General features: G+C 40.6%; 1 protein-coding gene across 1 annotated transcript; it reads right to left on the bottom strand.

Moving 5' to 3' along the window:
* Positions 1-739: 739 nt before the first annotated feature.
* LOC150039671 (glutamate receptor ionotropic, delta-1-like) lies at positions 740-10,442 on the bottom strand. The gene is made up of 5 exons (XM_090327657.1): positions 10,368-10,442; positions 7,820-7,921; positions 6,219-6,416; positions 2,410-2,733; positions 740-869 (listed from the first exon to the last, which is right to left on the bottom strand). Exons 1-5 carry the CDS (start codon positions 10,440-10,442, stop codon positions 852-854), a joined length of 717 nt encoding a protein of 238 aa, XP_090183783.1. The 3' UTR covers positions 740-851.
* Positions 10,443-21,405: the final 10,963 nt, after the last annotated feature.

Below are 21,405 nucleotides of genomic sequence, written 5' to 3'. Positions count from 1 at the left end.
CAAACGAAGGAAAGAAATAAGAGCAAGAGAGGACTCAAGGCCTTGAGTTCAAGTCCTAGTACCAGCAAAAAAAAAAAGGAAAGCTGAATATGATTTAGTAGCCCCACATATTGATGTATATATAGATGTATATATATATAGATGTGTATATTGATATACATAAATATGTATGTATATATCCAAAGAAAATGAAATCAATGACTTGAAGACAACTCTGTCTAGTACTCAACATCAATAATGTTATGATTTTATAAACATAACCAAAACAATGTTCCCAATGCTTGTGATAATTGGCATGTTTTTTAAAAATAATTTCAAGATGTTTGGAGATTTGAAAAATACATTAGACTTGTGGTTTTAATTAATTTTAACTAAATGTTGATAAAAAATTTTGATTAAATGAGTCTGCAATCCATGTTTAAATGTCTGAGGAAATCTAGTTGGTTAATTTGAATGGTTTGATTTATTAGTCTCATACAGTGTTTGAATGTTCTGTTTAATCTTATTTCCTGAATGTATACATTTATGTAATTGTGTAAGGAGTACAATACCGAAGTGAAGCCCTTCTCATCAGCTAACTGTCCCCATTATCCAATTAATGATCCAAGCTGCTCGTCACTGCTTAGAAGTTCTGTCTGCAATACCAACTACCCTCATCCAGTCAGCCATCCATTCTTGTTGAAGCTTCCTAGCACAGAAGATACAGATGGAGAAGGAGGAATAGACTTACCTAATGGGGTTATCCATTCTGGACACGGTGAGGAAGGCAGCAAGATTAGCCGTGTAGGAAGAACACACAATAAGGGTGAAGAGCCACCAGCTGCCCATGACAATTCGCATCGCCACGGAGTTCACAGTAGATTCTCCTCCTGTGGGAAGCAGGTAGAATAGAGTGAACAGTGCCTTCTTCAAACTCCTAGCCTTGGGCAATGCTGGCACCTGTGCCACACAAACAAGCTTTAGGGAACTGTAGAGTGATGGCAGCTGGGATGTATCTTTTTAGGTGAAAAAAAAAACAAACACCAAAAAAAGCCCCTAAAACCACCAGTCTTAGGAAAGGCCATAAAAGACAGACAAGTCAAAACACTAAAGATAAAGTCTGAAATTTTGTGACCTTACAGCTAAAAAATTCTGCCATGGCTGTAACATGATCTTAAGGTGTCTTGGACAATTTCAGATTCTCATGGAGTAGATGTAGGAATTCAGTAAATACAGAATTATTTCCAACCTGGAGGCTTCCCCAGTTTCCTTTTAAACCAGAAAAAAATGAGATATACCATATCACTTGTTATTGGCTAGATGATTTTTGTTTGTTTCCCTTGGGATTTTCAGAAATCACTGCATGTAACTTCAATGAAAAGCTGCCTCTCTGAGACCAGTTATTCCTCCTTGGTCCCTTAGGTGGTAGCACAAGAAAGCTTCTCCCTGTCTATTCTTACATAACCATGAAAAGCTTTGGCTAAGGTGCAAACAAGGCCAAGATTCACATTCAAAACTTTGCAATTTGTTCTTTCCACAGTCCTGTAACTCACCAGAACTCTCCCACATAGGGGACTTGCCATCTCAGGAAAGGACAGAGGACTGCCGAAAGCCTTGCAGTGCAACCCTGATATTTTTCACCCCGTTAAGGCTTCAGAATTTCATGTCTATAGCCACTAATCGTATGTGTGGGAGGGTGGAGAGACTATAGAGCAGAACTCTGACGTTAATTTTACCAAAAGTGGAGAATGCTGATTTGAAGCATTGAGTTTCTTATTGTCCTATTATTTAATTTTTACCTGATCTTGCTTAGAGAAACTAACTATCCTAAAGATTGAATGAAATTGCATTTAAAATGACTGCATCTGCTGGGAGGCAGAGGCTCACGCCTACAATCCTAATTACTCAAGAGGCTGAGATCTGAAGATTCTGGTTCAAAGCCCACCCTTGCAGGAAAGTTTATGAGACTCTTATCTTCAATAAACTACAATAATGCTAGAAAAGGAGCTGTGGCTTAAGTGGTAGAGTGCTGGCCTTGAGCAAAAGAAACTCAGGGACAGCACCCAGACCCTGAGTTCAAGCCCCAGAACCAAGGTAAAACTTAAAAACAAACCTGGAACTAAGAATTGTTTTCTTTTGTGGGTCAGGGGGCTTGAACCTGGCCCGGGCACTGTCCCTGAGCTCTTCAGCTCAAGACTACAACCCTCCACTTGAGCCAAACCCCATTTTCTGAAGGGTAATTGGAGTTAAGAGTCTCAGGTCCTTTTGTGCTGGGGTGGTCTTTGAGCCTTGATCCTCAGAACTCAGCCTCCTCAGTAGCTAGGATTACAGGCATGAGCCACCTCACCCAGCTGTAACTAATAATTCTAACTACAGGTAAATTTTTTTAGATGTCTGGGATTAGGCAAACACCAGGACTCAGGCAGGTACCTTGCTGAACAAATGCTCCATAGACAATCCAGATGGCGCTGTGCAGAGTAGCAGAAGCGGATATCGAGGCTGGGTACCACTTTGAGCCCTCACAGCCTGTATTCTGTTCAACACAAATATCAGCACACCAACCACAGGGATGGCTGCTGCGATGCAGGCCCACACAGCAAAATCAAAAGGAGCAAAAAGGGAGAAGATGCTGATTTTCTCTTCAGGCTTCCTGAGGAGAATCCCCACTGAATAGTCCATGTACCGCTTGCTGAAATCCACCACGCTTTCCCTCTCTGGGGTGATGGTGATGGCGGAAATGGACAAATCTGCTCTCTGAAAGGCAAAAGGAGCTGATCAGTGGCTGACCGCCTGCTTACTGCTTCAGTGAAGGCCCACCCTCTGCCCTTTGAAACATGCTGTTCAGTGGAAACGGGTTTGAGAGCTGCTAATCGGAAAGTTTGAGAGACTGTAAAGCAAAATCCCGCACTACGTGGCTATTATCTCTTTTGCTTTATGAAATTTTCTCAAGCCTCAAATCTTTTGGCAAGTTATAGAAAACAGAGCCAAGTATGTGAATGGTAGTTTTTCTTCACTTCCTTACTACCAGTTCCCTTAGCCAATGTTATCTCTATTCTACTGCCCATTTTTTTCTATCTTTCTACCCCTCCACCAAGACCCTTTACATTCGTCTAGCATTATATGCCTCTGCCCTACACAGCCAGGCCACGGGCTCTCCTCATTCCCCATTGATCCCTCTTAGTTCTATATACTACATTTGCTTTATTTCTTTTTTAGAGTACTTGACAAGTTTTACAGTGGGTTGTACAACTCTGGTGACTCTCACCAACATCTAATCAGTCTGATTTTGTATGAGCACCAGTCCTAGGACTTGAATTCAGGGCCTGGTGTTGCTGCTGAGGTTTCGCACTCAAGACTAGTGCTGCCACTTGAATCCCAACTCTTCTTTCAGCTTTTTTGGTGGTTAATTAGTGGTATGAGTCTCATGGACTTTCCTGGTCCAGCTTTGAACTGCGATCAGCAGCTTGAGTACCTAGGATTACAAGTATGAGCCACTGGCATCCAGCTAGTATGATAGTTTTACATGCTGATTCTACCAGGGGGTAAAATCCTCTCATGGTAGAGATCACTTGATGATGTCTTTCTTTGCCACCCTTAAGTCAAGGCTTGTGGATACTTGGGTTCATTTCCCACTCTAACAGAGCCTGTGATAAATGGTCTCTTTGCACATGTCATCACTGTGATCTGAAAATTATTTTCCAAGATCTGTGCTTTCCAAAACAGGCTTTATTCAAAAACAGTAAATACTACTTTAAAACGGAACTAGACAGAGGGTGAAACTACCAAGTTTGTACCTCTTGTACACTGATCTTAGGTCTTGGAAACTCCAGAAGTTCCAAGTCCCTAATTTAGAATGACGAATTATGACATTGGCCCACTCACCTGCTCACATCAGAGAAATCAGCTCCTAGAAAAGTATTTATCACATTTACTACATGAGTTAGAGAGGAAGGTACACTGAGATCCTAAACTTAAATCCAACAACAATCAAAGGAGGGAAAAATGTATTGGAGATGACTATGCCAGAACATATCCAAATTATTGTCTCACTTTCCAGAAATCCAAGATCCAAAGATTTATTTTAGGATTAGGAGGGTTTGGACCACATTTAAAGATTGAGAAAGATACTTAGTGGAGCAGGGTAAACTGACTACATAGAATGGAGGGGAATTAATTTATGAAGTAAGAACTTGAAGAAGAATAAGAAAATAAAATTACGATAAAGGAGAAGGGCGTTGATCTACGATGGCAGAGATTTTCCTCTTCTGTGAGTGGAGAGCAAAGGCCCTGGAGGTGTGCATTTCAATAAAAGCAAGAGTAACATTTCATACCCAGAAGTCTCACTTTCTAATATGGGAAGACAATCTTTGTTTTCAATTGAGAAGATGATTAGATAGCTAGAGGAGATACAAACACATTTGAAACTTTCTCTGAGGGATATTGCTAAAGGATTAATCCAAGGAAAGACAAAGTGAGGGACTTGAGCTATACTGAAAAGTCCACCAGAGTCTGGAGAACACACATAACTATGCATTATCTGGATAATGCAGGCATAAACAAGCCTGAATGTCTGAGCCAAGATAATAGAACATACTCAGAGTTTATGGGTAGCAAGAAATCAAACCTAAAGGGGCTGAGGGTTATGGCTTAAGTAGTATAGTCCTTGCTTAGCCAACATAAGGCCCTAAGTTTAATCCCTAGTACTATCAAAAAAAAAGTGATAAATGATACATAAGAAAAAGAAAAGAAGCTAGCAACACAGGAAATCAGAAGGGATGAAAGGAGAGAAGATTTTGTGAACTGTGTAATATAAGCCAGGGGAGTGTACAGTACAAAAGAAGACAAAGAAACAGTAGAGAGGGATGAAGCTCAAAATGCTTATGTAAAGTAAAAGATTCAGACACAAAGGACCACATATGATCTGCCTCTGCTTATATGAAATATTTACAATAGCAACTCTGTAGAGACAGCAAGTAGATTAAGGGTTGCCTGGGGCTGAGGATGGAAATGGTATTAACTGTAAATAAACAGAAGCGATTGCAGTGGGCAATGAAATATTCTGAAACTACATTATAGTGATAGTTGTACAACTCTACATTTACTAAATATCATTGAGTTGTACTTCTAAAAATGTGTAAGGCCTATCTCAATAAAGTTGTTTGTGGAGTGGGGGGAGATTAAAGGTTACAAGGAGCTGAAAAGTTAGAAAGATATTAGGCCTAGGGTCTGCCTTTAAAATCTCAGACAGTGAAGATACTTGTGGTTGGAGATCATCCCCAGACAAAACTCATAGGACCCTACCTGTTAAATAACTAAAGCAAAAAGGACTAAGGGCATGGCTTTTATGCCTAGAAAGCATGAGGACTTAAAGAAAGAGAGAAAAGATCCTAAGTATCTACCAAGAGTTATTATGGTAGACAAGGACAGCAAGGGTAGCCTGGTAGCAAGACTCATGAGAGTGGATGCCAGGATGGAACTCAGCAAGAATCCCTGGAGGTATAGGGACAAAGAGATGATAGCCTGGTGTTGTCCATAACAATATCAGATATTGCCAAGGCTAATGGCGATGTGACATGACTGGAGATGGCTCAAATGAACTGCCTCTAACCTAAATGCCTACGGGGAAATGACCCCGAGGCCATGAGATTACAGTCAGCTGTGTGGATGTGGTGAACTGGCTTTGTGTCCCAATTCTACACTGAGAGAAGAGTGATGGTTTAATATGCAAATAAGGAGTTTGGGAATGCCCAATCACCAACAAATAGCAGTGCTGGTTTATACACACAAATGGTGTGTGTGTGTGTGTGTGTGTGTGTGTGTGTGTGTGTGTGTGTGTGTGTGTGTGTGTGTATCCCACTTAGAATCGTAGAGGAATAGAAGACTAAGCATTCACCAGAATCCTCAAGGGGGTCCTAGGTTCTTTTAATCCAAGTGTAAGGGTGGGTTTCTTGAAAAGTGTATTATATAGAAGAGAAGATCACAGTGTGTAGTTTTCAAAGGAATGAGAACAATGGACATGGAGAGAAATTACAGAACACCAAGGAATCAGAAGGTTAAGAGAGCAGAAATGGTCACAACAAGGTAGGAGGGGGAGGTAAAGAAGTCCTTGGTATATGGAGAATGTTAACTCAACTGTTTAGCTGGACCTGAGGACTGAACTGCAAAATGAATCAGCACACATTCAGACCCAGAGACACACTCAGGTTCCTCTCCCCAATGGCTCTGCTCTCCAGACCTACCTTGCTGATGAGCTCTCCAATCATGCCATTCCAGGAGGTGTTATGGAGCTGGTGACCATATCTGCCATCAGGGGCCTGGTAAATCTCATATTTGAAGCCCAGTGCCTTGGCTAGTGCATCCAGCACATCTATGGAGAATCCTTTGTAGCGCTTGGGCTGGCCGAGGATGTTTTCAGCCAACATCACAAAAGGTTCTTCCTAAGTACAGCAGAAGAAATGTTCTTCAATTCAATAAAAGGATCTTGAGCTTATATTTTCAGGGTATTGTTGAGAAGATCAATCTGATAGGTCAGAGCTTTGCAATGTATCAGAATTAGGGCAAAGAGTGTAGCTCAGTGGTAGAGTATTTGCTTAGAATGTACACAATCCAAAATCCCTTCCCCAGCACCAAGCATAATTTAACCAATGTCTTCCTGGAGGATGAACCTCTTGCCCTTTCCTAAAAACAGGTTGTGAATAGACAGGCTCCAGTGCCCAGGACAAAGATCAATAGACAGGAGGAGACATTTACTTGCCCTGTGTGCACCATACCAAGAAAAACTCCCAACATCCCCCAACTCTCAGCATAACATTACATGTTTTTTTCATTTCTTCCTTTGTACCATTCATGCTGAATGAGGATTCTGCCCTTAGGAAGTATCATCACCCAATGAGTACCAAGAACGAAATGGGACACTTTTCATCCAGGATAATACACAACCATCAAGCTCTGTGGTATCAAATTGGGCAAGGGAAGCATTGTATCTATCTGCAAGAAAGTGAATTCTGGCTAAGGGGTCCACACCAAATCCTAAGTCAAGGGGCATGATCAAGCTAAATAAATAAAACCTTGGAACCTGAATTCACAATCACAGCATGTCTGTACACATACTTTGTATGTGTACCTGTGAAGACAGGGGCAATCTGAAAAACATCTCAGACACCCCTATTTGTGCGAAACTAAGAAGAAGGGCTTTTGGCTAACATTCCTGGGGACTATAACACATTAAGTTTGCTTGTTGGGAGAGAAAAATAGGACCTAGGGCTTATGCACCATGTGTGTTATAGGAAATACAGAAAGCCTGAAGCTACAAATTTCTGTGACTGCTGTGGTTGAAGGGCAGGCAACATTTGGGCTCTGTCTGTCCCAGTCATAAAAGATATCCCTGCACTTAAGAGACAGGGGATTCTAAAATTGTACATAATTGTCCAGGTTATGATTCCAGTTGCACAGAAATTGCAACTAAGGAATTGTCTAGAAAAAAGATCCTTGTCCCAGCATCTCTCTGAGGATCCCGTGCTAACCCAGGAAGTAGCAGTGGATCAAGAACCAGCTTTCATTTCCGAAACAGTGGAGGCCTGCACATGCTAGAGCCACTGTAGAGTCTCTCCAGGATCTCCCATAGAAGGCTCCCGGGCCCACAGGACAAAGGCAGGGCAGAAGTGAATCTCTCCTTCATTGCTCATATGAAGGCTTGAATGAAAGGCAAAATTAGCATTCCTCCAGAAAATAAAGGATTCCTCCAGGTCTTCACTTCCCCCCAAACCCTCCTTAACTAGAGAGTAGTCATTGATTTGAAAACCTGGCTGGCAAAGCAACCAGAAAAACCCTAGGATCCTACCAAGACAGTCACCACTTTGAGAGTCAGTCCTTGGAGTCGGCTGCCCGTGGGTCTCTCCTGCAGGCTTCCATTTACGCCTTTCTCAGAATCCCATGTTGCCAGCTGTCAAAGGAAACAGGGAAGTTGGGTGAGGGATGGAAGAATCACCAATGCCTGCTTCAGGAGCCCTTTCTGCATTGGGATCTCAAATTAGACAAGTAGGCGCAGACTTCCTGACTTCCTAGGAACCCAAAGTTACCTCGAAACCATGAAGAGAATAGAGATGTAATAAATAATACTTCTTTTACCAGCTTGCCCAGATCTCTAGGACTCCATAAATTCCTCAAATGAAACCAATGGGTGTTTATGCTCAGTTTTACTCAGTCTTCCCATTGAGGCCATATGATTGTGTTTCTCACAAAATATCCTCTTCTTGGATCCTCCTTTGGATTTCCCAAGCCTCAGGACCATTTAACCAGCAGTATTGTAAGGAACAAAGAAATGTAAGTGGACAGCTTTGCCTTGCACCCTGGTGTTGACTGCAAGCAGGACCAAGACCTCCCTGCATGTTTGTGCTGTAATTCAAACACCATAACTCTCCCTGGAGTGCAGGGAAAAGGTGATTGCAGAGTAAATACGCCTTAGATCTGCCATATGCCCCTGTCTGGCAGGGCCAATTTAAGAGCCCCGTGAATCAATGAGGGCAGCCTAAGGTAATGGAGAAGACTCTACCCTCACTCAGGAACCACAGAGGAGACACAGCCTTTAGGGGAATGCTTCCTGTCCCTGTGTCCCTGCAGACCCTCAGCTACAATGAGCAAACCTTCGTATGGTCAGTATGTGATTCCCAATTATTAATTAGGGTATTGGAAAAACAGAACACAAACACTAGACCCATCTTACGCTAACTAAATCAAATCAGAGCCCCAGGGCCTGGTCATAAAGAGTAGGATGCGTCTTCGAGGATTCTGACATGCTATTCTACATCCCTGGGCCTCTAGCTTGATTGCCTATCAGGATGTCTGAGGAGTCTTTTTTAAAGCATACTGAATGCTAGGCTCTACCTCCAGAGATTCTGACCTAATTCATCTTCAGTGGGCTAGATATGGCTATTTTAGTTCTCCAGGTGGTCCTAACAAAAAGCCAGAAGTGTGAGCAAGGGCTGCAGAGTAAATTGGTAATTCTCAACCTGTGAGGTATATATAAATAACCTAGGGATTTTTGTATATATTTCCTGATTCTGGAGCTTGAGATTACTTATGTCTATTGGCATAGGAAGAGGAAGAAGAAGAGAAGGAGAAAAAAAAGAGGAGGAGGAAAAGAAGGAGAAGGAAGAGGTGAAGGAGCAGGAAAAGAAGGAGAAGGAAGAGGAGGAGGAGGAGGAAGAGGAAGAGGATCCAAGAACCACTATTAATGTAGCAAAGTGTTAACAGATCAAACTTTCCTATGCAGTATGCACTCTTCATTAGGGAAGATACACAAGACACTTGATTAACCTAGGCAGAAGATACATTCCATGAAGGGATAGGAAAGGGCCACCAGTAAGTCCACTTAGGACACACATGCTTGACATAATTCCCCATTATCCTCATATGTGTGGCATGAGTCCATACACTGGACCACAGTTCTAGGAGCCACCTTACTTGGAAGATGCTACAAATCTGAAGTCTAAAGGAAAATTCATTGCAATGAGATCTGGAGCTCTAGAGCTGGTTTAAAAGAAACTGAGGTTAGATTATTCTCACCTAGAACAAAATACCCATGAAGACTCATACATCCTATATAATAGAGTGATAAGCAGTGATAACTGAATGTTTCACATGAGTGGGGATGACCGGAAGAACCTCCTAACCACTGGCAGTGAAGAACCAAAGTCCTATTCAGAATTCAAAGCAATGCTATCAAGGATAATAATGGCACTACACTGGAAACTGGAACAGAAAGAAGGACATAGTAAGGCTGTGTCTCTGCTGGGTCTCGGGAAATAGCACTAGAGTTGAGTCCTTGCAGTTGGATCAAAATGCTGGTGAAGGGAAGTGGACACTTTTAGAAAATCGAGTCAAGGTTATATTGGTAGGATGCTTCAACATGGATACAGAGGGCAGGAATGGCTGCATATTCTGATCAACCTGCATCTGTGTCTCCAAAACTGTTTAGCTCACACTGGAAAAGCTGAAACCTGATGCCTGGCCTCTGGGCTTGGGTAGAGGTAGAGCTGGGAAGGTTTCTTTGGCTTGGTCAATGACTTACAGTAGTGAAGGGGGCAATCTGATCCCAGAAAGCGTGTCTATTCCAGACAATGGATATTCCACTCTCTAGAGAAAGTGGATTCCTTTATCTGCTACTAAAATTGCCTAGCTTGGATGTATGCTTGGAACTGACCATGGCCTTAACAACCAGGTTCCACACATCACCTATGGAGATTGCATTTGAAAATAAGGATGCACAATGGAAACAGAATGCAACTCTGTGCTGCTAGAGTTTTAGCTCATCTTCTCAGCATCTGTTCACACTACATTCCACTTCTAGCCACTGCTGGGTTCCAGAAAGCATCACCTCTGACCCTGACCATATCTACAGTCTCTTCTCCAGTCTCATTCTGCCCAACCTGTCTCTCTTCCTTCCGGCTTTCCAGTGTGCCCATGATCACCTGTACCACAAACAAATACAAAGTTAAGTGATGTTAATTAGCATTGTCTAATAAAGTCTGACTTCCTACAGAATAGACCTGAATATTTGTAAATGCAACCTAAAAGAATGGCTTCCTCCCCCAGAGCCCACTCTGGTTCTCAGTCGCATCTCAGTTTAGGCAGCCCCTGGTAGACTTCTTATGCATAACATGTTTTTTCAGGATCTTGCCATTTAGCTAGTTCTTTCCACATACAATGCTATTTTTTACTTTTTCTGAACCAAGGAAAACCTTATACATTAAAAAAATTACTTTACAATGCTACAAAAAAATAGAGATTCAGGCACCCATGACTCACACCTGTAACCCTCCCTATCCAGCAGAATGTTAGGAGCAAACTGCAGAGCCACCCCAGGAAGGAAACCCATGAATTGCTTCTCTCCAATTATTCAGCAAATAAAACCTGGAAATGGGCCTGTGGCAGAAGTGGTAGGGTCATCCTTGAGTAAAAACCCAACAGACAGCACTCAGGACCAAGTTCAATCACTAGGACCAGAAAAAAACATACAGAGAGGTTGTGCAGAGATTATCCCAACCTCAGTCCTCCTCAGTTGTTAAGATAGGAATAATATGTGTTACAAACAAATAATCCACATATAGTTTCCCTAATGCTAACACTTAATGTATCATACATTGTCATCATATGTTAGTATGTTATATTCATCATAATTAATGAGTGCTTCTCATAGTCTTCATGATATATTTTAATGCTGGAAGAATATGATCTCCAAAACCTCTACTTTAGGCATAAATCTCAGAGTCAGCCGAGGGACCAGGTTTCTTTCTCTATTTTCTAGAGTCATAAGCTATCCAGTATTTCAAGCCCTTGGGTTGGGTTTGGCCTTGTTCATTCTCATACCAAGCTTTTTAGATTTGCCTCAGAGCTACGTTTTCATCTCTAAGATCAATTTCTATAACTGGCCTAGATTTAGGAGAATATGATGAGAAATAAAGGAAAGCAAAATTGGGAGGTTTATAAACCAGTTCCTGTGTCCCTTCACTTGACAAGCAGCACTTGAAATATAAAAGGCAGTCAACAAATTTTTGTTCAATGCATTCAGTTTCACTCTAATTCCATTTCCTTATCCATGAAGTGAAACACAAATATCTTCACTGTGTACCAAGTGGAGAGGCTGTTCTGAGGAAAACACAACTTTGAAATAATCTATCATATAATCACCTAATTAAGAATCATAGAATAAAAGAGAATCAGGTTATGAGACTATGTACAAGATGACCTTAATTTTGTTTATTTTTAAAAGCATTGGTGAAAAGTAATGGAGGGAAACACATTAAAATGTAATACATGAATTACGTATTACAGTTGGAAGACTCATAAATGATCATTAGTACTTGTTTAAACTCTTCTTGCCTTTAATCATTTCTTTCCCCATACTTTAACAGGAAGAAAATAACTTTTTGATAAAAATAACTAGCATAGGTGCTTAAGAAAAATCCTATCACATGTTCTTTTATGACTAAAGACTGAATGTCAATGAATAATTAGGATTAAATTACTTATTAGTTAAGTTAAAGTCAGAGCAAAATAAATCCCATGTTGCGGCTCCTAGAAGCTGTGGGTTTAGTTCTATAACCTCATAGGAAAGGCAATTGCTACTTTGATTCTGCATAATATTCTGATACTTCGATCCATCTGGTGTTGGGCTCTACAACCCTGCAGCTTTGAGAGAAGGGAATAGCCATAATTGAGCCTCGTATTCCTAAGGAAATTTGATAATTTTCAACTTCAGAAGAAGTATGAAAGTCAAATATTTTAGCAAATATTCAGACCATCCTAATGCAAGAGGACAATCCAAGATGGTATTCAATCTTATCAGTCTGTAGGTATTGGGGACTTAAAGGATTTTTTTTGGTATTGTTGTTTTCCTTTATTACCAACTTTTCTCTCCTTGGTCTTTAGGCATCCATGTACCCTGACAATGAAAGCCGAAATACTTCAAAGAAAATCCCAAAGTTCTGCTTTTCAAATACATCAAAGCGTAGCCATTTTCCAGGATTCAGGATTCTTCGTGAACAGTGGACGAGTTTATTATTCTCTCACAGCAGCTGAAGTCAAGAGCCTCAGGCTGAGTGAATTTCCTTGCTTCCACAAAGCTGTGTGTTTTTGGTCAAATGTTACAAACCAGAATGTTGAGCCTTCATCATATCTAAAAGAAGTAGCTTCTCTGGGTACCCCATATATAAAACCAGGACAGAAGAAAGCTTACTTCAAATGAGAGAATCCAGTGGGACTTGTAAAAATAATACAATAAAACAAAATAAAATCAAGTCTCAGAATATCTTCTCAACCTGACAGACAACCAGCATTAGAAGGGATTGCATCCCACCACCATCCAGAGTACTCCTGATGTTCCTACCCAAAATACTAAGGAAAATTCGTTTCAGTCAGTAAGAGTCAAATGAGGCTAATAGGCTTGATAAATGTGAAACCAGAGAAATGCTTTACTCAAAGAAGTCCAGATACTTAGTCACACCACTTCAGCCCATTTCATTTGTATGGAAGTGAATCTACTCTGGCTTTCCCTTGCATTTTGCGGACCAGAATTGTTTATAGGATCGATTAATTTATAGCCTCAGACTCCCACTTTTGACAGCTGACCTGTCAAGATCAGTGCCCGAAAAACTAATTTCCAGCACTGTTAAACAAAACGAGTACTGCCACTAGTTGTTAAGACAGCTATAGCTCTCAATCATTGGGGAGCTCTGCTCTATCCAGACCAGAAATGTGGCTAGAAGCAGAGGTTAGAGCATAATCATCACTTGAAAGGAGATGTATCGTCTCAAAATCTGATTATGACAAACAACTGCTCAAAAGATCAGCCAATTGGAGAATAAATTTCATAAACCACTGGTTTCAGGAAAATATATTTCCTGAGTCAATTGAAGTGTTCTTCATATTAGTGTTTCTGAGCTGTAAAATGTGTGGATTTGGGTCTTTGTGGCCCTGTCCTTAGTATATACAGGGATATTAACCCTAAATGGGACAAACTTCTTTTGAAAGACTAAGCTGTGTGATCTGTAACCTCAATACAGAGGTGTCTAAAGGTATGTCATTACTAAAGTGTCATTCTCATGAGTCGGGAGAATAACAATAAGAGGCAATTCAACTGTGTTACTCCAAAGACAGGATGTGGTCAATTATATATAGATAGTCTGCCAGTTCCTGAAGGGGAAGAGGGAGGGAAGGAAGTGAGGAAGGACAATATAAAAGGAAAGAGGAAGGGAAGGGAAAGGAAGAGGAAAGAAGAGGAAGGAAGGAAGGCAGGAAGAAAGGAAGGAAGGAAGGAAGGAAGGAAGGAAGGAAGGAAGGAAGGAAGGAAGGAAGGAAGGGCTGAGAAGAGAAAGGAAGAAGGAAAGGGGAGGAAGGAAAGTATAGATGAGGAGGGAAGGAAGAAGGAAAGACAAGTTTAACTATAAATCTCATGATCAATCATGTCCAACAAGACAGGAGATCAAAAACCTCAATTGCCAACTTTTACAGCTGGAAGAGGATACTTCAGTGGTAAGCTTTCCTTTAGAGCATACTAGAAGTGGATGACAAAACTTGCCTATGTCTGTAGATGACTAATTTAGCTGAGGTTCCTCTGAACTGGACATTACCAACTATCTCCTGGGGATCCTCTTTTTTTTGCCAGTCCTGGGGCTTGAATTCAGGGACTGGGCACTGTTTGGGGGCTTTCTCAAGACTAAAGCTCTATCACTTGAGCCACAGCACCATTTCCAGCTTTTTCTATGTATGTGGTACTGAGGAATCTTAGTGCATGCTAGGCACGCACTCTACCACTAGGCAAAATTCTCATGGTCTTCTTTATTTTTTTAATAATATGTCCTCTATTTGTTTTTGCTTTTTTGCTCATTTTTTAATTGGAAAACATATGTGTTCAGTGTATGGCTCAAAGAATCACACCCTTGAGTGGGGGCAAGGTAAAGAGGAACCCACTGAATTAAGTTAGCTTGAACTGAACATGAAGAGAATACTGGTTTCAAATAGTTAATTGCAAGGACATCTCTCCTTTCTTTTGGTGCTCAGAATTGAAGCAAAAACCTCATATATTAGATGGAGGCCCTCTATCATCAAATTCTAATCCCAGTGCTTAACCAGACAACTCACATTTACAGACTAAATATTTATTTTTCCAAAGAAGCCGTGTGAAAAATCATCTGAAAAGAAATATGATCATCATCTGAGTCATGCAAAGAATGTAGACTAACACAAGTCAATAATGCTAAAATCACTACAGTGGTTGAAATTCCAAGACTGACTTGGACACAGAATGTGCAGGGACATTGGAAGATAGTTCAGCAATTCTTTATAAAGGTCCACAAATCCTTACTACAAAACACAGCAAATCTACCACTAGGCATAATACAGGAGAGCTATAAAATCTGCTCAAACACAAATCCAAATGTGAATCCTCAGAGAAGCTTCTCCAAATATTGGTTGGCTAGTGAGAGGATAAATAAGCTCGAGCCTATTTGTACAATAGAGTACGAGCTCATCTCTCAAAAACCACAAGCTACTGAGAAGCACAATCCCATGCTGTAGCCTCAGAAGCCTTGGCTGAAGAGAAGAGAGCCAGCTGCAGAAGATCCCATGCTTTGTGATTCTGTTGATGTAACATTCTCACAACAGCATGATTATAGGTAATGAAAATAGGTCTGTGGTTGCCTGAGGCTGAATCTGGATAGAAGGTTTTAAATGCAAAAAAAGAAGCAGAAGGTATTTAGAAATGAGAAATGTCTGGTTATTTTGAGTGTTGGGTGATTTGCATATGCACAGGTCAAAGTTGGTCATTCATTATATACTTCAAATGGGTGCATAAATGGAGATAACTGCATCTAAATAGAAATAGGTTCTCTCTCTCTCTCTCTCTCTCTCTCTCTCTCTCTCTCTCTCTCTCTCTCTCTCTCTCTCTCGCTCTCGCTCTGTGTGTGTGTGTGTGTGTGTGTGTGTAAAATGGTTGAAATTAATGTATTCATTTGCTGAGAAGTGGACCAACCTCTCATGTAACCCAATTATGACCTTTTAGGAGGGATAATGAGAGGAAAAAAATTCCAAACCACTAGTATAACCAATGTTAGTAAACTCAAGAGGGAAGGGTCCTTTAGCTACCTAGAGCAAGATAGGAAATTTCAGATCATTTTCAAAGAATTGGTTGTATCTGTAAGAAAGCTTAATAGGAACATAAATGTAATTTTACCTGCCAATAGGTCCATTGTATATGTTTAAAGGAGATTATATAACATTACCTACAACATGCTTCATTCAGTGCAGGGAGCAGGTGGTACATGAGTTTTGAATTCAGGCCCTTTTTGCTCAGGGCTAGCACTCTACCACTTAAGCCACATCTCCATTTCTGATGTTTTGCTAGCTAAATGGAGACTTCCCTACCTGGGCTGGCTTTGAAAAGCTATCCTTAGATTTTAGTCCTGTGAGTAGCTAAGATTAGAGGTGTTAAGCACCAATACCCAGTATACGTTTCAAAAGGTGTTTTTTGTTTGTTTTCCATATATTTTATTGTAATTAATAGAACGGTTACATTATATTCACCAGATAGAGGGTGCATTCATTGATACCCTTTCTCATATCTTGGTCCTCATTTTCCTCCCCCCACTCCCACCCCTCATCTTGTTTTCCCCTCTTCCCTATCTGATTTCAAATAACCAAATATACATATATACAACATATCAGATAACAAGATGAAATATGGTAACACTATGAGATAACCAAGGAACAGCAAAAGAGATGAGAGATAACATAGTACATTAAGGACAACAATCACTCATTATATGGCTTTTGTTTCTATATGCTGAAGGTCCTTTCATTTGGCGTCATACTATGGCCTTATGTATCTAGGTTTTGTTCTATTTTAAATCTCTGCTAGGAGAGCCCAAGGTTTCTAATGGTTATGACAAATGAGGGAAACCATTGAGCCTATGTTCCTTTGAGTCTGGCTTACTTCACTTAATATGATTTTTTCTAAGTCTTTCCATTTCCTACAAATGGGGCGATGTCATTCTTTCTGACAGCAAAATAGAATTCCATTGTGTATAAATACCACATCTTGTTGATCCACTCATCAACTGAGGGGCATCTGGGTTGGTTCTATATCTTTGCTATGGTAAATAATGCTGCAATGAACATTGTTGTGGTAGTGGATTTAGTAGGCCCTAGTTTCTGGATGGTTGGGTAAATGCCAAGTAGTGGAATTGCTGGATCATAGGGGAGCTCTATGTTTTAGTCTTTTGAGGAACTGCCATAGTGCTTTCCATACTGGTTGAATGAGTTTGCACTCCCACCAACAGTGTAGTAGTGATCCCCCCGGCCGCATTCAAAAGTTTTAATATTTATTCATTTTTTTGTGAGCTGGTACATAAATATTCCCCAAACACAACGGTAGATATAAATGTCTGCTTCTAGCATTGGCAAAACAATGAGATTACAGAAAATCTTTATCTCTCACAATAAAAGTCTGTAATGTGTGAATTGTTTTACAGAAAGAAAGTCAATCACAAGAAAAAGAAAAAAGTGTTTTCATTTTGAAACTGCACTATGATATAGCTTATGACCACACTGCTAGCTCTGAATCTCTCTTTAATTATTTTAGGTGTATTGGTTTTATCTGTCCAAATAAACTGCAAGTTCTAACAAGTGTAGTCTATAACCAGAATAGAATTCTGTTTTTCTCACTCATAAGACTGGGACTTTTGCAAGTTCCTTGAACTGTTTGTATTCTTTTGTTTCATTTTTTGTGGGGGGTGGGGGAGAGGGGAAATAGTTTAGAAGAGCAGTGCTAAGATTTGGACTCAAAGCCTGGGAGTTTCCTCTTAGATCTTTGGCTCATGCTGATGTGCTGATGCTCTACCACTTGAGCTTTCCACTTTCAGCTTTTTAGTGGTTCATTGGAAAATAAGAATCTCACAGATTTGAGGCAGAGAGTTTGGCCTAGTGGTAGAGTGCTTGCCTAGAATGCATGAAGACCTAGGTTCAATTCCTGGTACCACATACCTAGAAAAAACCAGAAGTGGTGCTGTGTCTCATGTGGTAGAGCTCTAGCCTTGAGAAAGCCCAAAAATAGTACTCAGGCTCTGAGCTCAAGGCTGGAGTGGCAAAAAAATAAAAATAATTTTTTAAAAGAATCTCATAGATGTTTCTGTCCAGGCTGAACTCGAACCACAATGCTCTGATCTCACTCTCATGAGTAGAATTACAAGCCTGAGTCACCAGTGCCTCAGCCTGACAGCTGAATTGGTCATACTCTTTCCTCAAGTTCAAATACTTTCATCCATAGCTTCCCCTCAGTTATTGGCTATTATCACTCAAAATCGGTTCCATCCCCCTCAGCTCTATGTTACGTATGGGCCCATACTAACAGTCTATGGAACTCTTGTTGGTTTGAATTAACTTGAACTAATGACACTTTACACTATTCATCAGTCTGAATACTGCAAGGTAGGTTCTGACAGCCATTTTGAGTTCCGATGCTGAAAAAGGTGCGGGTGACTTTCATTCCATTCAGTTCTACTTCTTTGCCATAACAAGTTAGAGGAACACCCTCATCATTATCACTGTTAATCGCTATTAACACTAGAAAAATGCCACGGCCTTAAATAGGATGTAGTCATAATGAGAAGAGAACTGTTGGAGCAATGTTGAATGGATAGAAATGGAAAAGTTTGTGCTAGTAGGCGGAAGGGAGGCCCTAGGAGAATAGGCCGTGAGATGTATGAAGATTGTGGGTGTTGACATTCTTGCAATTTCAAGAGAGAAAAGAACCAAAAGTGTGTAAGAATACAGGGAAATGGAGCAGAAAGTCTGGCTAGCTCTGAATTGCAAAGCGCTGCTTCTGGTTTCCCTGGTTACAGGCTCCCCTTCTCGTGGCAGTGATATTCTAAATGAGACAAGTCATATGTAAGTGAAGTAAGCCAATATTAAGGGAGAGCCGGGCTAACTCCAAGAAGCTATGCCTGGGAGCAGGTCTGGGGAAGGATGTGGAAGGGTTTGTGCTGGAGGCTCAGGTGACATTAGGAAGAGAGTTTTCAAAATAAGACCCAACAGCTACAGAAAATTGGGAACAGCAGATCGGCTGTCATTCCCACTGAGATGTCCCGACAGCAGAGACCACGTGGTCTTACCTGTTCAGTCTGCTGAATTTTTTTTCCTATGTGGAAGAGAAACCTGTAGGACCAAATGTAAGAGAGCTTAATTTCCTTAGTGGCTTTTTGCTCAATATAGGTCAACAGTGGGGGAATTAAGACTATTTGATTAAACTGGGCAAAAGTGGCTCACTCCTATAATCCTAGCTACTTAAGAGCCTGAGATCTGATGACTGCAGTTCAAAGCCAGCCTGAGCCAAACTTATAAGTACCCAAACCTATAAGTAGAGTTGTAGCTCAAGTGGTAGAGTACTAGCTTTGAACAAAAAAGCTTAGGGAAAGTGTCCAAGCCCTGAGTTCAAGCCTCAGGATCCACATTTTCCACTTCTAATAAAATATTATATGGGCAAATACATGCATATATATATATACAATGCATGCATGTATGCATGCATTGTATATATGTACGTATCTATGTATCTATGTATCTATGTATCTATGTATGGCTGGGCATTGGTGGCTGTAATACACTACTCAGAAGGCTGAGATCGAAGGATCAAAATTCAAGGCCAGTCTGGAAAGAAAAGTCCTTGAGACTCATATCTCCAATTAACCAGCAGAAAGCCAGAAGTAAAGGTGTGGTTGAAGTGGTGAAGTAGCAGCCTTGAGTAAGCAAGCTAAGTGAGAACTCAGATCCCAGTTCTGGAATGTACACATGTATGCAGGCACACATACGCACACATGAACACACACACTCTCCATACATACATACTCTTATTACAGTCATATAAATATTTAATATATGCACATACATATAATACGTGGTATAGGGATGTGATTATGGTTGGATGGATGGATGAGTAGGTGGATAGACAAATAATCTAAATGATCTAAAAGTTAATCCTGTCTTTCTTTTTTGTGTTTTATTCTTTTCCTTTCTTTTCTTATTTTTGTGGAGCTCAGGGTCTTCTACCTGCTAGTTAAGCATCAAACCCCCGAGCTACCTCTCCAGTCCTAATGATGATTATTTCAAGTAATACTTAGAATTCAATGCAGTTTAAAACTTTCTCATAGTGCTCAACTTCTCTTTATAAAATCATAAAGTACACTTTTCAAACCATGCTTGTTGTAACCAGGGATGAAGACCTGCTATTGCCCTAGCAGTGACAAGGGGCAAGAATCATTGCCAGATTTTTCTTCCCCACATTTTTCATCTGCACTCTGAGCAACCAGGACAGAGCCATATCAGTCTTCCTCAAATGGCCTTTCCTGAATTCACCTTCTGTAATGAAGCTTGGAATAGATAAACTCCAGAAAGTGTTAGATTCCCCCCTGGACTGTATCCTTATAATCTTTGTAATTAGTGCAGGGCCAAAGCACACATAGTCCCAGCCCTCAGGCTCTTTATGAGATAGAGGGAAGCACATCTCAGGAGCAGCACTGAACTCACAATCCAACCACCCCAAAAAGGTGGTCTTAGAATAACCTCCTGATGAGCTCCCTTTCATAGGAAGGGGGTGGAAAATGGCCTCATATCATCCCCTCTGAGCCAGCCTACTCAGAATGTTCCACACCATTCTGTCAACACTCGCATTATGAGCAGCTCCAACCTTAGCCTGCCTGGCCTGTTTGGCATCATGGGGAAGCCAGTTCCCTACAAACACTGTACAGTAACTACTGGAAAGCTTCCAGTCAACACCAGAGGTGGAAATGGGTGAATCTCATCTTGAGGCTAACTTAGCCATCACATTTAATGAGTTCTTATTTCAAAGAACAAGTCAGGTATGATGATAACACAGAACTGTAATCACAGCTGTACAGCAGGCACAAGTAGGAGGACCGCTGAGCCTGGGCAAAAGCCAGACTTGATAAATAAAAGCAAAAAGATCTCACATTGTTAAGTCCTTGTCTAGCAAGTACAATGTGTAAAGTTTGATCCTAGGACCACTAAAAAACAAAAAAAATACAAAGTTTCATTTCCTTTTCAAGTTTTAAGGGAATAAAACACCTATAAATAAATACCTGAGTTTATCTTTCATCAATGAGTGATCTGTCCATTTTACTCAAATACCAATGATATAGTAAAATTTTCATAAAACTAAAGGCCACCTCACACAGTCTGACTCCTCAGCGCACAATAGAATCAGAGAGAGTGGGGCAAGTATCATCTGAATATACTTTCCAAATGTAGGCAATGGGTCACGGAGTTGTTCCTGCCATTGAATCATCAATGTATCCATTAATTAAACAAGCATGATTGAGTCCTACCGCCTGCCAGATCCTGATAGACACAAGTCACAAAGATGAATGGAACCTAATATCTGTCCCAGAGAAATGTATGGTCTAGAAGGGAGAAAGAAGAGAATGGAATTAACATCATCAGTGACAGGAAAAGAGGTTTTGTAGAATGCACTGAAGAGAAACAGACAGTACAGTGATCTTCTGGAAAGTCCCAAGGTAGGACAAAAAGGATGAGACAGGATCGCAAATTCTAGGAGTAAACTGAATTTCCCCAAATAGAAAAGGCTCACAAAAACCATTGTTTCTAAGGAAGGAGCAGTTGCAATGAAACGGATGTGGAAGAGTAGCTATGTACAGAAATCCTCCCATCCTCAAGCCTACTTTATTTACATCCAATATGCTGAGTGCAAGAAAGCAAGACATGATAGGTGGCGGCTGAGCCTGGAGATCAAACTTAGACTGCATGAACTTGAACAACCGACCTTAACCTCTTTGATTCTCTTCCGTTGCCTGCAAAATAATGAAATGAATGCCTCCATATCTTAAAGAGTTATTTACA

Source organism: Megascapheus bottae, unplaced genomic scaffold (genome assembly GCF_031878675.1).
Source record: "Megascapheus bottae isolate mThoBot1 unplaced genomic scaffold, mThoBot2.hap1 HAP1_SCAFFOLD_53, whole genome shotgun sequence".
Classification (NCBI taxonomy): Eukaryota; Metazoa; Chordata; class Mammalia; order Rodentia; family Geomyidae; genus Megascapheus; species Megascapheus bottae.
Note: the sequence above shows the minus strand (reverse complement) of the source record. Positions and strands in the feature narration are given on the sequence as shown.

Excerpts from the sequence above, each read along its gene's own strand:
- LOC150039671 (XM_090327657.1), bottom strand. The coding sequence starts at position 10,442 with ATGGGCACACTGGAAAGCCGGAAGGAAGAGAGACAGGTTGGGCAGAAT. Across the intron at positions 6,417-7,819 it reads TCAAAGTGGTGACTGTCTTG|GAAGAACCTTTTGTGATGTT; the intron begins GTAGGATCCTAG and ends TGCTGTACTTAG. Across the intron at positions 2,734-6,218 it reads TTGGAGAGCTCATCAGCAAG|AGAGCAGATTTGTCCATTTC; the intron begins GTAGGTCTGGAG and ends TTTGCCTTTCAG.